At 42.7% G+C, this 14,775-nt stretch overlaps 1 protein-coding gene across 1 annotated transcript in view; it reads left to right on the plus strand.

The window, feature by feature from the left end:
* The window catches only part of LOC110516329 (beta-1,4-galactosyltransferase 3), a 28,325-nt gene extending 18,222 nt beyond the window's left edge, over positions 1–10,103 (plus strand). Inside the window, exons 3-7 of the mRNA XM_021594810.3 lie at positions 2,513–2,748; positions 5,687–5,874; positions 6,100–6,222; positions 6,414–6,518; positions 6,735–10,103. Coding sequence (XP_021450485.2) covers positions 2,513–2,748; positions 5,687–5,874; positions 6,100–6,222; positions 6,414–6,518; positions 6,735–6,996 — 914 coding nt within the window. The 3' untranslated portion in view covers positions 6,997–10,103. The remainder of the gene's footprint in view (positions 1–2,512; positions 2,749–5,686; positions 5,875–6,099; positions 6,223–6,413; positions 6,519–6,734) is intronic.
* Positions 10,104–14,775: the final 4,672 nt, after the last annotated feature.

The following is a 14,775-nucleotide window of genomic DNA, read 5'->3' on the forward strand; positions in this document are numbered from 1 at the left end:
TTTTGACTTTGAGATCATTCAAACTGAGCCAAGACTTGGTGGCGGCTGACCCAACAGGAGTGTTTTGTTGTACGCTTTGACTAGAGGGACTCAATATACTTGTTCAAATGGTCAGTTTACCTTGTGTCCAACTTCCTACTTTTTTGCATTCAAATTTGGATATACACACTGAAGCCAAGAGATTTGCCTACAGCAAAGGCTCCTATAATGTTTTGCTTTTATTTATTTGTATATTTTTTTGTACCTTTTTTATTTAACTAGGCAAGTCAGTTAAGAACAAATGTTTATTTTCAATGACGGCCTAGGAACAGTGGGTTAACTGCCTTGTTCAGGGGCAGAACGACAGATTACCTTGTTAGCTCGGGATTCGACAAGTCCAACGCTCTAACCACTAGGCTACCTGCCGCCCCAATCAGTAGGTTGTCCATGCTAGCATGCTCGTTCTAACAGGGTTTTGGGGATTTGAGATCAAATGTTTGACATGAGACGACAGTATGTTCCACAATTATTTGTTTGCAGTGGTTACTGACTTTGAAGTGACAAACTTCAAAGCACATAGGCTACATAGCCTAGGCCTACACTCCCCCATGTACAGTGCCTTGCGAAAGTATTCGGCCCCCTTGAACTTTGCGACCTTTTGCCACATTTCAGGCTTCAAACATAAAGATATAAAACTGTATTTTTTTGTGAAGAATCAACAACAAGTGGGACACAATCATGAAGTGGAATGACATTTATTGGATATTTCAAACTTTTTTAACAAATCAAAAACTGAAAAATTGGGCGTGCAAAATTATTCAGCCCCCTTAAGTTAATACTTTGTAGCGCCACCTTTTGCTGCGATTACAGCTGTAAGTCGCTTGGGGTATGTCTCTATCAGTTTTGCACATCGAGAGACTGAAATATTTTCCCATTCCTCCTTGCAAAACAGCTCGAGCTCAGTGAGGTTGGATGGAGAGCATTTGTGAACAGCAGTTTTCAGTTCTTTCCACAGATTCTCGATTGGATTCAGGTCTGGACTTTGACTTGGCCATTCTAACACCTGGATATGTTTATTTTTGAACCATTCCATTGTAGATTTTGCTTTATGTTTTGGATCATTGTCTTGTTGGAAGACAAATCTCCGTCCCAGTCTCAGGTCTTTTGCAGACTCCATCAGGTTTTCTTCCAGAATGGTCCTGTATTTGGCTCCATCCATCTTCCCATCAATTTTAACCATCTTCCCTGTCCCTGCTGAAGAAAAGCAGGCCCAAACCATGATGCTGCCACCACCATGTTTGACAGTGGGGATGGTGTGTTCAGCTGTGTTGCTTTTACGCCAAACATAACGTTTTGCATTGTTGCCAAAAAGTTCAATTTTGGTTTCATCTGACCAGAGCACCTTCTTCCACATGTTTGGTGTGTCTCCCAGGTGGCTTGTGGCAAACTTTAAACAACACTTTTTATGGATATCTTTAAGAAATGGCTTTCTTCTTGCCACTCTTCCATAAAGGCCAGATTTGTGCAATATACGACTGATTGTTGTCCTATGGACAGAGTCTCCCACCTCAGCTGTAGATCTCTGCAGTTCATCCAGAGTGATCATGGGCCTCTTGGCTGCATCTCTGATCAGTCTTCTCCTTGTATGAGCTGAAAGTTTAGAGGGACGGCCAGGTCTTGGTAGATTTGCAGTGGTCTGATACTCCTTCCATTTCAATATTATCGCTTGCACAGTGCTCCTTGGGATGTTTAAAGCTTGGGAACTCTTTTTGTATCCAAATCCGGCTTTAAACTTCTTCACAACAGTATCTCGGACCTGCCTGGTGTGTTCCTTGTTCTTCATGATGCTCTCTGCGCTTTTAACGGACCTCTGAGACTATCACAGTGCAGGTGCATTTATACGGAGACTTGATTACACACAGGTGGATTGTATTTATCATCATTAGTCATTTAGGTCAACATTGAATCATTCAGAGATCCTCACTGTACTTCTGGAGAGAGTTTGCTGCACTGAAAGTAAAGGGGCTGAATAATTTTTGCACGCCCAATTTTTCAGTTTTTGATTTGTTAAAAAAGTTTGAAATATCCAATAAATGTCGTTCCACTTCATGATTGTGTCCCACTTGTTGTTGATTCTTCACAAAAAAATACAGTTTTATATCTTTATGTTTGAAGCCTGAAATGTGGCAAAAGGTCGCAAAGTTCAAGGGGGCCGAATACTTTCGCAAGGCACTGTATTTATTTGGACAGTGAAGCTAAAATGTTACAATTTGTCTCTACACTGCAGCATTTTGGATTGGAGATACGTTTTATGAGACAACAGAACAGAATGGATTAAAGGGGGCACACTGCATTCTGTACTGTCGTCTCATGTAAAACATTTGATCTCAAATCCCCAAAACCCTGTTAGAACGAGCATGCTAGCATGGACAGCCTACTGATTTTTAATTAATTGGTGTGTGTTACGATATAGGTCTAGCAATAAAATGCTGTTAAGACATCTAGCTTATTTTCATCCCGTTTCTCTTTTCAGGTGGACCGATCCACGTCAGCTTTCCTTCCGGGTTGACGCTGGCCCAAGTTGCGCGGAAGAATCCATTGGTGGTCCTCGGGGGGCGCTACAGGCCGCCTGACTGTGAGGCGCGGCACCGCACCGCCATAATCATTCCCCACAGAAACCGGGAGCACCACCTGAAGTTCCTCCTCTACTACCTTCACCCATTTCTACAGCGACAGCAGCTCAACTACGGCATCTACATCATCCACCAGGTGAAATGCATTCGTATATATATATATATACACACACACACACACACACACACACACACACACACACACATTGTTTCAACAGGTTAATTTTGAAAGGGGCAGTCGTCAGTTGCTACATACCTTTTTGGATGTATAAATTAATTATATGTACCCATTGATTCTTGAAGAATATAACTTATAAATGCCTCATGAGCCTAGTTCAACTATCACACTCTGAGAACTTAATGCAATTGACCAAAATATATATTCATTTGGACTACCTTCTATTTGTAGTGGTGAGGACAAGTATACATTCAGGCTAGATCAAAACCACCCTCTGGTGTCCTAACCATGGAATCACACACAGCCTTATGGTTGAAAGATGCTTACCGGAAGGCTTAACCGAGTTGAATCTTCTTAACAACTTGTAGCAATCCCTTTGTTTACACTTTAAACAAGCACTTTGTTTTACCCTCACACTGTTAGTCAAGTTGTCACTGCCTGCTTGTTGTTTACCTGCAACATATGAATGCCAAGCCAACCTCTACCAAGTTAGAGCCAGGTTAATTTTGAGACGCTAAGGCATTTACCATTAGAAAGATGTTACAGCATCATGTCTAAAGCATTTATTCATGGCTCTGCATGTGTGCAGTACCCACTGCCAGATTGCACTCAACTCAAACAAGATAATGCAAGCTAGCAGCAGTTCAAGCATTTGTGTGTCTTCAGCTGTGGTTGGTTGTCATAGTTACACACACACACACTGAACCACAGGAACAAATACTACTCATGCTATTGACCTCAGTGAGGAACTAGTAATTCAATACCTATGTCGATAAGGGAAAAATATATATTTCCGGACACTCGCCCAACAAATCACAAGGCAGACATGCCAGAACGCTGTATGTCATTAGTGGATACTTTCACTGCTCTCGGGGCAGGTCTGCCGGCTTTGACTAGAGGAAGTTACTTTTCATAGCAGGTTGGAGAATTAGTTTAAAGTTAGGAAAAGGGCTAGGGTTAGCTAAAATGCAAAAATTGTCCCCGACTCGAAAATATGTAGCTACAACCAGCCCTGAGAACAGTCTTGGTTTCCACTAATGTGATCCACGTTGCTATTCAAAGCCAAAGTTTACAGGCAAAATCTTTTGCAGTGGTTTTAATAATGGTAGTTGATGCAAACTTAGCCACTTGTGAAATGCACTCATTAAAAAGAACCTCTGGGATCTCCATCTTTCTAGCTACTCTGTAGTATTTTATTCAAGCAGATAAAGCAGTGACCTAGGCAGTGACGTAGTTCCTCTATGCCAACAGTCCATCATTGAAACCAGACCTGTGTTGCCTACGGTCGGCTTTATGAGACTACTAATGGAGATTAAACTGTATAAAAATGAAGTCGCACACTCCTTATATTTAATACATTTATGGAACCAATGTTTACCCTATATTCATTTATCAGCGGGGGCCCAAATATGATATATGCACTACATGGTCAAAAGTATGTGGACACCCCTTCAAATGGTTTAGGCTATTTCAACCACACCTTTTGCTGACAGGTGTGCAAAATCGAGCACACAGCCATGCAATCTCCATAGTCAAACATTGGCAGTAGAATGGCCCGTACTGAAGAACACAGTGACTTTCAACACGGCACCGTCATAGGTTGCCACCTTTCCAACAAGTCAGTCCGTCAAATTTCTTCCCTGCTTGAACTGCCCCGCTCAACTGTAAATGCTGTTATTGTGAAGTGGAAACGTCTAAGAGCAACAACGTCTCAGCCGCGAAGTGGTAGGCCACACAAGCTCACAAAACGCGACCGCCAAGTGCTGAAGCGCGCTGCGCGTGAAAGTCTGTCCTCGAGTTGCAACACTCACTACCGAGTTCCAAACTGCCTCTGGAAGCAACGTCCGCACAAAAACTGTTCGTCGGGAGCTTCATAAAATTGGTTACCATGGCCAAGCAGCTACATACAAGCCTAAGATCACAATGCCCTATGCCAAGCGTCGGCTGGTGGTGTAAAGCTCGTAGCCATTGGACTCTGGAGCAGTGGAAACACTGCTCCACACGTTATCTGGAGTGATGAATCACTCTTCACCATCTGGCAGTCCGGCGGACGAATCTGGGTTTGGCGGATGCCAGGAGAATGCTACCTGCCCTAATGCATAGTGCCAACTGTAAAGTTTGGTGGAGGAGGAATAATGGTTGGGGGCTATTTTTCATGTTTCGGGCTAGGCCCCTTAGTTCCAGTGAAGGGAAATCTTAACAGTTTGGGGAATACCCTTTCCTGTTTCAGCATAACAATGCCCCTTGCACAAAGCGAGGTCCATACAGAGATGGTTTGTTGAGATCAGTGTGGAATAACTTGACTGGCCTGCACAGAGCCCTGACCTCAAACCCATCAAACACCTTTGGGATGAATTGGAATGTAGACTGCGAACCAGGCCTAATCGCCCAACATCAGTGCCCGACCTCACTAATGCTCTTGTGGCTGAATTGAAGCCCCCGCAGCAATGTTCCAACATCTAGTGGAAAGCCTTCCCAGAAGAGTGGAGGCTGTTATAGCAGCAAAGGGATGACCAACCCCATATTAATGCCCATGATTTTGGAATGATGTTTGACAAGCAGGTGTCCACATACTTTTTGCCCTGTAGTGTATCTTTATCCATCTATCGTTCTGCTGAGACGCGCTTTTAAATGGATCGTCATTAGCTCAATGACTGGAAGTCTATGGGAACAGCTAGCATGTCATTGCACTACTGCTTGCAGCAATGCACCCTGTTACCCTTGCCACCATTGCAAAAAAAAATCATACAGGAAATAGTGAACGTTCATAATGAATAACCTATTATAATTGTTATAATTTGTATAGAGACCATGTCAATATAGAATATTTGCAGGTTGTTGCTGACATAAGGGTCTCTAAATGCCATTAAAACATGTCTGTCTTGGCCCTCTTTAGGCTGGTAACTACACGTTTAACCGGGCCAAGCTGATGAACGTTGGGTTCCGGGAGGCCATGCGGGAGGAGGACTGGGACTGCCTGTTCTTCCATGATGTGGACCTCATCCCTGAGGACGACCGCAACACCTACATGTGCGACGCCAACCCGAAGCACGCCGCCATCGCCATGGACAAGTTTGGATACAAGTCAGTCACTTCTCATTTTTATTTTTTTCCCCTCTTTTTCCTCTTATGGTTATTAGTTCCTCTTTTCACTGTGAGTCTCATTGATTTTCACAAGTTTATTCAACACAAAATGTATTATTTTAGTTGTCATTTAGTTCTTTCATTATGCGTGGCTTCACTCATTTCTGATTTCACTTGTTTCCTATCTGATCCTTCATTTTTATTTTAATCCTCTCATTCTCCTAGGCTGCCTTACAAGATGTATTTCGGAGGGGTGTCAGCATTGTCTCCACTGCACTACCTGAAGATGAACGGCTTCCCCAACAACTACTGGGGCTGGGGAGGAGAGGACGATGACATTGGAGTCAGGTGAGAGGGGTCCTTGGGAGTTTTGGGGGTGGAACATTGAGCCAATTCATTGAGCTATGGACCCATTGTGGTTTGTTCTGTCTAACAAAAGGATACAATTTAAAGACACTGAATAATCCTATTATTTTTAATAGATAATAACCCAATTAAAATTCTTTCTCCCTCTTTCCTTCCCTCTCTCCCGTTCTCAGAGTATCCCTAGGAGGGATGTTCATCTCTCGTCCATCGGTGAAGGTGGGCCGATACAAGATGATCAAACACAAGCTGGACAAGGGAAACGATGTGAACCCCAGGAGGTACGGTACAGGACTGACACGTGTTTGTGTATGGCTGGGGTCCATTCAGTAGGGTGACACGTTCAGATTCTTTCAAATAGGCAGCACATTGTATCTGTAATTTTTTTTTATTTCCATCTGCTACCTCTGAATGTTGCCCTCTATCGAATAAGACCTAGGTCTGTTGAATAAACCCACAGTCCATCACTAAGCTCCCCTCTCCCTGCCTACTCCTAGGTTCAACATGCTGGCCAAGACACGTCAGACGTGGAAGCTGGACGGTATGAACACTGTGGAGTACGAGGTGCTGTCACGTGACCACTTCCCCCTTTACACCAACATCACTGTGCACATCGGCACCGAGGCCGGCCTGCATGCCATGGCGCCGTCCCCCAAGATCCCTGCCAAAGCCCCAGCAAAGCCGCCAGTCGAAGCCCCCACCAAACCTCCAGCCAAGCTCCAACAGGAACAACAACAGAACCAACCCACGAACCACTGACTTGGACCACCTTTACCCACTCCACTCCCATCCACCACCTTCTCTCCCCTCCTAACTTATGCCTGGGAGCAGGGATGTGAGAGGGGGCCCTGGACCCTTAAATCGCTCCTTTCTTTGCCTTCACACCTCCTATCAACGCCTACAGTGGGGAGAGGTGGGTGGCCCCCCTATTGGACTAGAGGCCATTATACGCACATGCCTTTTCCTTCTGTTCCTTCCTCTGGTCTGATCAGCATTATCAACTGAGACTTTAACAATAGCAGAGACTGAACCGAAGACCAATGCTCTCCACTGCCTAGATAGAATCTGTGGGCCGAGGCTTTGTCTGCCTATATGAATTACTGTCGCATTCTCCACTCTAGTTGTGATTCTCGAGCTTGTCCAGCTATGTCTCACCACTCCACTGACTGACTCAATGAAAGGGACTTATGGTAGAGGAGAGGAAAAAAGACTGACTCTATGAGTTTATATCGCTGCCGAAAACCCCCGTTGCCTTAGAAAAACCTGTCTTGTTCTATTTGTCCTTTTAGTAGAACTTCAGGTCGAGAGTTATGAATGGAACCGGTTTCTAGTGATAGCAAGATTAGGGGATAGAATAAATAAATGAAAAACCATTTTATGCTACTGATATTGCAATAGCATATGGGTCTTTCTGCTGATTAGGTGGCTTTTGAGTAGAACTTGATTTCACCCAATTTTAACATTCTGCCATAAAGAGCACATGTTCAAAACACGGTTTCCCATCTTGAGGTCAAAATAAAGAAATGACCATAGTAGGTGCCAAATAAATGAACAGAGTTGACCGTAACCGGGTTAAGTCAGCCATACATCCCCTTGTGACCGAGGGAATGGAAGCTTGTTGTGTGCAACAGGGAGGGGCAATTGAATGCAAATTCAATTGTTCAAACATTTCTAGCCTGTTTATTTATGGGTAACATGGTAGATGTGTAATGTTCGACCTGCTCTGTTTTCCATCAAAAAACACCAGACAATGGCCAGAAAGAGTAGAACCAGCTCACCTGCTTGGACACTATAAATTTGATTATTAGATGTTCAATCTTTCTTTTGAAATAAATATTTAAAGAGGAATTTCACCATATTAAAACGAGAGTTCAGTTCACTTTAAGTCATTAACTCTTCAGAAATTACAAAATAACTAGGGCTTTCAAATAATGGTGAGGTTAAGTGGGTTAAAATCTTCCCAGAAGTCACAGGATGCTTAGAGGGATATGTCAAAATGCTGAATTTTGGCAGTTTAAAAAGTCTTTATTAAATCAGATTTATTACATTTTCCTTGTGGTCAGTATTAAAGGACACTTCATTTAATAGAACAGGGTTTTAATATTTAAATTCTACTTAATATAGCAAAGGGACACAAAAGGCACTAATTTCAGAACGACCCATATGTAACTGGTTTTACAGTTTAATATTATACGAAGTGAAGCTGCTACCCTGAATATTGACAGGGGTAAGTGCTGTTTGCAATTAGCGTGGTAGTCACTCCCTGGGCCCGTCTTCATAAAGCATCTGAGTAGGAGTGCTGATCTAGGATCAGGTCTTCCATGTTCATATCAAATTCATTATGAAAAAGGCAACAATGATCCTATATCAGAACACCTAGTCTGAGGCACATGCACAATACAGGCCCTGAATATCAGGCTGATTATTGAAGGATTTTCTCACAGTATGTTCACAGTTCTGGCACATCTTTTTGGTATGGTTGGGTTTCATCTTGTCACTACAATCAGAATGTGTATTTTCTCCAGTTATCTCCTTCAATCTCTAGATTGCATTGACGTGGGGTTGCATTTTGCCTTGTCAAATAGAATAGGTGTGGGTGAGATGATCAATGCACTGCCTTCAGGTGGGCTGGCTATATTCACATCAGAATGGTGGTTTGTCATTGTCTTTTATCTTATTGTTTGTTACCTTATGGAGCTTTTATGTTGGTTTCCTATGATTGTCAATGTAGCTTAAAACTGAGGGATTCAAGTCCTAGTAGGCTCTCCATAGTCAGAGACCTGGGATCCATCTCCATACTCTAAATTGGCTGAATGGTTTGAAAACCAGGAACTTTGTCCATGGATGACCAGAAACCACTATAATTAATTAGGTCTATAAATGTAATCAGGCACTGGTAAGTGACGTGGAAACTAGTGCCGGTTGACTGGTTGTAGTAGACTCATTGGTTGTACTGTTTCTGCTGAAGCACTGATTTAAAGATTGATATAGGTATACTGGGTTAGCATTTACAGCATTTCTCCACTGGCCATTCTTTCAACATATTACTTTTTTTATTTTGTGCTATCTAAAATCTGTCACCTCTAGAATTCCCCAGTGCAATGTACTCCTCACTGCATGGCTTGTTCCCTGACTTTCCTCTTTGCATGCTGTCTGGACCCCCTGACCAATATGATTGTTTACACTAGATCCCTACTGGGAATTGAACCTCTGTGTGTACATTACATAGAGGACTCAGGCCTCTTGGCTGAAACCAAAGATGGCTTCGAGAGAAAGCATTGGACGCCTGATAGTTGTCAGCATGCAACCGCCAGCACATGGGTATAGATAGGATTCCACTTACTCCAGGTATGCTGAGGTTTTTGTGTGTGTTCTACTATCTGATCTCGGAATCTCTTGACCTTTTCTACTCCATATGAAGCCTGATTATGCATGACACACAGACCCTGTATTAGATGAGTGGAATGTACAGAAAACCACACCCAGACCACTGACATGAATTCACATTTGAGTTTCTAGAAGCATGCTGAAGTGTATGCATGTGTAGTGATTTGTAAGACGTATGCTATATGTACCTTTTAACACTTCATGTAGTGGTTTATTATATATCATGCTATTGCATTATCATGTCTATTTGTGCTCTGCAGTTTGTTTCAGTTGATGTATAGCTTGACTTTCACTCCATTATGATGTGGATACGCTGTCCAGGGTGACGGCGCCAGAAGATGGAGCTCACCGCAGGGCATTGAAAATGTAACAAGGACAATGTGATATTGTATTTCTGATTTTTAATTCCTCTATCAATGAAGTCTGCACAGTCCAGAGTGGCCTTATACAATGATTAATAAACAAAAAGATTAGTCAAACACCTGTGAAGTTCCTTCTGACTGGATGAATTGTGTGGGATACCCTTTCTGTAGCTGAACACAGCTCTGGTTGGCAGTCTTGCAAGAGGCCATTTTTTTACACTATTGTAAAGTAGTCTGGCTGACAGCTCTTGGTCACAGCTTTTTGCTGTGTAGTCACGTGAGTTGTGTCAGCCAGGCTAGTTGTAAAGAGGATAGAACACAATCTACAGTATTTGTGAAAAGTGACGTAAGAAATAATGAACAGCTTCTTGTCATAAATGATACAAAACAAATGCTTTTTACTAGGTACACCAGGGCTCTCCAACCCTGTTCCTGGAGAGCTACCCTTCTGTAGGTTTTCACTCCAACCCAAGTTGTAACTAACCTGATTTTCAGCTTATCAACTAGCTAATTAGTAGAATCGGGAAAAGGGTTGGAGCGAAAATCTACAGGAAGGTAGCTCTCCAGGAACAGGGTTGGAGAGCCCTGATGTACAGAGTCAAATGTATGATACAGTCCTAAAGATGCAACTGATTTACAAGAGGAATAAGATTCCCAGAACCGATACTTTTTTGACTCCAATTGCCTCTGTGAACTTGCACCTAACCAGATGTGCAACATTGTAGCCATACTGTAACATGTAGCATTAGAAGAAGTGATGATACTTTCAAGATCATCCCTAAATCCTTACTCAACCTTAACTCACTCGAAGGTTTCCTTCTTACCAATGAAAGAAAACATTTATTGTTGATTTAGTTTTTAAAAAATTGGATCTACTGTAGTGGGAAATTGTCACTGTTAGATACGTTATAGTTATAGATATAGTTTTACTGGACATTTAGACTTATTCCATTCGTTAATCCCGTCTCCCAAATATAATATGTCAGACTTTTCCAATGAAGGATGTAAGGGGAGTGGCCCACCCTCTGGAGAAGCAGTCAAATCAACTATTTCACAAACACTCCATAACCTTATTACTTGTTAAACATCACATCCTAAAACTTCACTACCCTCCCTCCTTTAGTCATCACCTCGTTCTGCTCTAACTGAACAGCGTTGCATATATCCAGGTTATATACCCTGTCCTGCCACTTTCCAAAATGATATGGTCATAGCTCCAGGAAGGTGGTGTTTCCCATCTTGTTAGCTATCCATTCATAGGGAAAAGGTCTGCTTCTGGTCAGGGATCTGTAATGACTGAATGGGTGCACAGTGGATTGAATGCACACACTCAAGCACGCACACACAATGTGGCTCGATCAACAAAAAACTGCTAAAAATTTAAATAGATGAATTGATTATCGTATGGCATGAATATGTAATGTTCCTTCATCCTTCTCCAAGATGATGAATGACCTTTCACCAATCGTCTTGACCTCAGGATTTGATATCAATGAGACGCTAGAGTAAAATGATCAATGATTAATCAAGATCAATGAGCATCTAGTAAAACGAGCAGGACCAAACAAAGGCGCAACAGGCCATAAGTCATGTAAAACAAACTGAAACTAACAGTAACATCCCTTCCCTTTTCTGTTGGCAAATGTACAGTCACTGGATAACAAACTGGATGAGCTCATTTTGAGTTTATCAACGGGACCTGAAAAACGGTAATATCCTATATTTCTCAGAGTCGTGGCTGAACGAGGACATGGACAATATACATCGCTGGTTTTTCATCGTCAAGACCGGACAACAGACCCGGTTAAGATGACGGGAGGATGGGTAGTGTCTCTGTTAACATAAGAGGTTGTGAACCAGCTGTTGTTATGGAAGTCTCAAGTTTTTGCTCGCCTGAGTTAGAATACCTCATGAAACGCTGCAGACCATACTTTTTACCAAGAGACCCACATGAAAAAATACTACATTTTGTTATAGAAGACCACAATACTTACTATCGAATTCTATAAAACTGTAGTATACTGTAAAATACTATACTATACACTGTAGTATCCCTCATTCATGTGAAGTACTTACTATAGAATGCTGTAGTGTACTGTAGAATACTATAGTAAATACTACAGTACTTACTACAAAAGCACTGTAGTCAATTATACAGCAATGTCTGCAAAAACACTACAGTCTGCAAAAACACTACGCTTTCACTTTTTTAACTACAGTATTTCATTTGCATATATACTGCCAATTCTCCTGCCCCATATCACAATTTGCTCCACCCATAAGTGAGAAACCTACATGCCAAGTATAGATCATATATTGTGTTCCTACCATTTATAGAAAAGATCAGACCAAAGTCCTACCTATCTAGATTATAGAAAAAGTTATATTTTACAAGCAAAAAAAGTTACGTCCCATTCTCGGGACACTGTCTTTCAAAGATAATTCGTAAAAATCCTAATAACTCCACAGATCTTCATTGTAAAGTGTTTAAACACTGTTTCCCATGAACAGTAACAATTAATGAACATGCACCTGTGGAACAGTCATTAAGACACTAACAGCTTACAGACAGTAGACAAATAAGATCACAGTTATGAAAACTTAGGGCACTAAAGAGGCCTTTCTACTGACTCAGAAATCAAAAGAAATATGCCGAGGGTCCCTGCTCATCTGCATGAACGTGCCTTAGGCATGCTGCAAGGAGGCATCAGGACTGAAGATTTGGCCAGGGCAATACATTGCAATGTCCGTACTGTGAGACGCCTAAGACAGCGCTACAGGGAGACAGGACGGACAGCTGATCGTCATCTCAGTGGCAGACCACGTGTAACAACACCTGCACAGGATCAGTACATCCGAACAACACCTGCGGGACAGGTACAGGTTGGCAAAAACAACTGCCCGAGTTACACCAGGAACGCACAATCCCTCCATCAGTGCTCAGACTGTCCGCAATAGGCTGAGAGAGGCTGGACTGAGGGCTTGTAGGCCTGTTGTAAGGCAGGTCCTCACCAGACATCACTGGCAACAACGTCGCTTATGGGCACAAACCTACCGTCGCTGGACCAGACAGGAATGGCAAAAAGTGCTCTCACTGACGTGTCACGGTTTTGTCTCACAAGGGGTGATGGTCGGATTCGCGTTTATCATCGAAGGAATGAGCGTTACACCAAAGCCTGTACTCTGGAGCTGGATCAATTTGGAGGTGGAGGGTCTGTCATGGTCTGGGGCGGTGTGTCACAGCATCATCGGACTGAGCTTGTTGTCATTGCAGGCAATCTCAACGCGATGTGCGTCACAGGGAAGACATCCTCCTCCCTCATGTGGTACCCTTCCTGCAGGCTCATCCTGACCCTCCAGCATGACAATGCATGACAATGCCACCAGCCATACTGCTCGTTCTGTGCGTGATTTCTTGCAAGACAGGAATGTCAGTGTTCTGCCATGGCCAGCGAAAAACCCGGATCTCAATCCCATTGAGCACTTCTGGGACCTGTTGGATCGGAGGGTGAGGGCTAGGGCCATTCCCCCAAGAAATGTCCGGGACCTTGCAGGTGCCTTGGTGGAGGAGTTGGGTATCATCTCACAGCAAGAACTGGCAAATCTGGTGAAGTCCATGAGGAGGAGATTAACTTCAGTACTTAATGCAGCTGGTGGCCACACCAGGTACTGACTAACTTTTGATTTTGACCCCCCCCCCCCCTTTGTTCAGGGACACATTATTCCATTTCTGTTATTCACATGTCTGTGGAACTTGTTCAGTTTATGTCTCAGTTGTTGAATCGTATGTTCTTACAAATATTTACACATGTTAAGTTTGCTTAAACTAAACGCAGTTGACACTGAGAGGACTTTTCTTTTTTCGCTGAGTTTATTGCCTTGACTTTTCCCACATTTTGTTACCTCACAGCCTTATTCTAAATTTTTTTTTTTTAAATTCTCCTTCAGCAATGTACACACAATACCCCATAATGAAAAAACAAAAACACTTTTTGACATTTTTACAAAGGTATTAAATATTAAAACAGACATTATTTACGGAAGAATTCAGACCCTTTGCTATGCGACTCGATATTGAGCTCAGGTGCATCCTGTTTCCAGTGATCATCCTTGAGATGTTTCCACAACTTGATTGGAGTCCACATGTGGTAAATTAAATTGATTGGACATGATTAGGAAAGGCACTCGCCTGTCTGTAAGGTCCCACATTTGACAGTGCATGTCAGAGCAAAAAACAGGTCATGAGGTTGAAGAATTTGTCCATAGAGCTCAGAGACAGGATTGTGTCGAGGCACAGATCTGGGGAAGCGTACCAAAAAACGTCTGCAACATTGATGGTCCCCAAGAACACAGTGGTATCCATCATTCTTAAATGGAAGAAGTTTGGAACCACCAAGAAAGACTCTTCCTAGAGCTGGCCGCCCAGCCAAACTGAGAAATCGGGGGAGAAGGGCCTTGGTCAGGTCAGTGACCAAGAACCCGATATTCACTCTGACAGAGCTCTAAAGTTCCTCTGTGGAGATGAGACAACTTTTCAGAAGGACAACAATCTTTGCAGTCACTCCATCAATTAGGCCTTTATGGTAGAGTGGCCAGACGGAAGCCACTCCTCAGTAAAAGGCACATGACAGCCCGCTTGGAGTTTGCCAAAAGGCACCCAAAGACACTCAGACAATGAGAACACAATTCTCTAGTCTTATGAAACCAAGATTGAACTCTTTGGCCTGTATGCTGTGGTGGAATTATTATAATCATAAGGAGAGACTTTTAGATTTCTTCAAAACAATCT

The sequence above is a fragment of the Oncorhynchus mykiss genome, chromosome 3 (assembly GCF_057628025.1).
Source record: "Oncorhynchus mykiss isolate SJ-2025 chromosome 3, ASM5762802v1, whole genome shotgun sequence".
NCBI classification, from domain to species: Eukaryota; Metazoa; Chordata; class Actinopteri; order Salmoniformes; family Salmonidae; genus Oncorhynchus; species Oncorhynchus mykiss.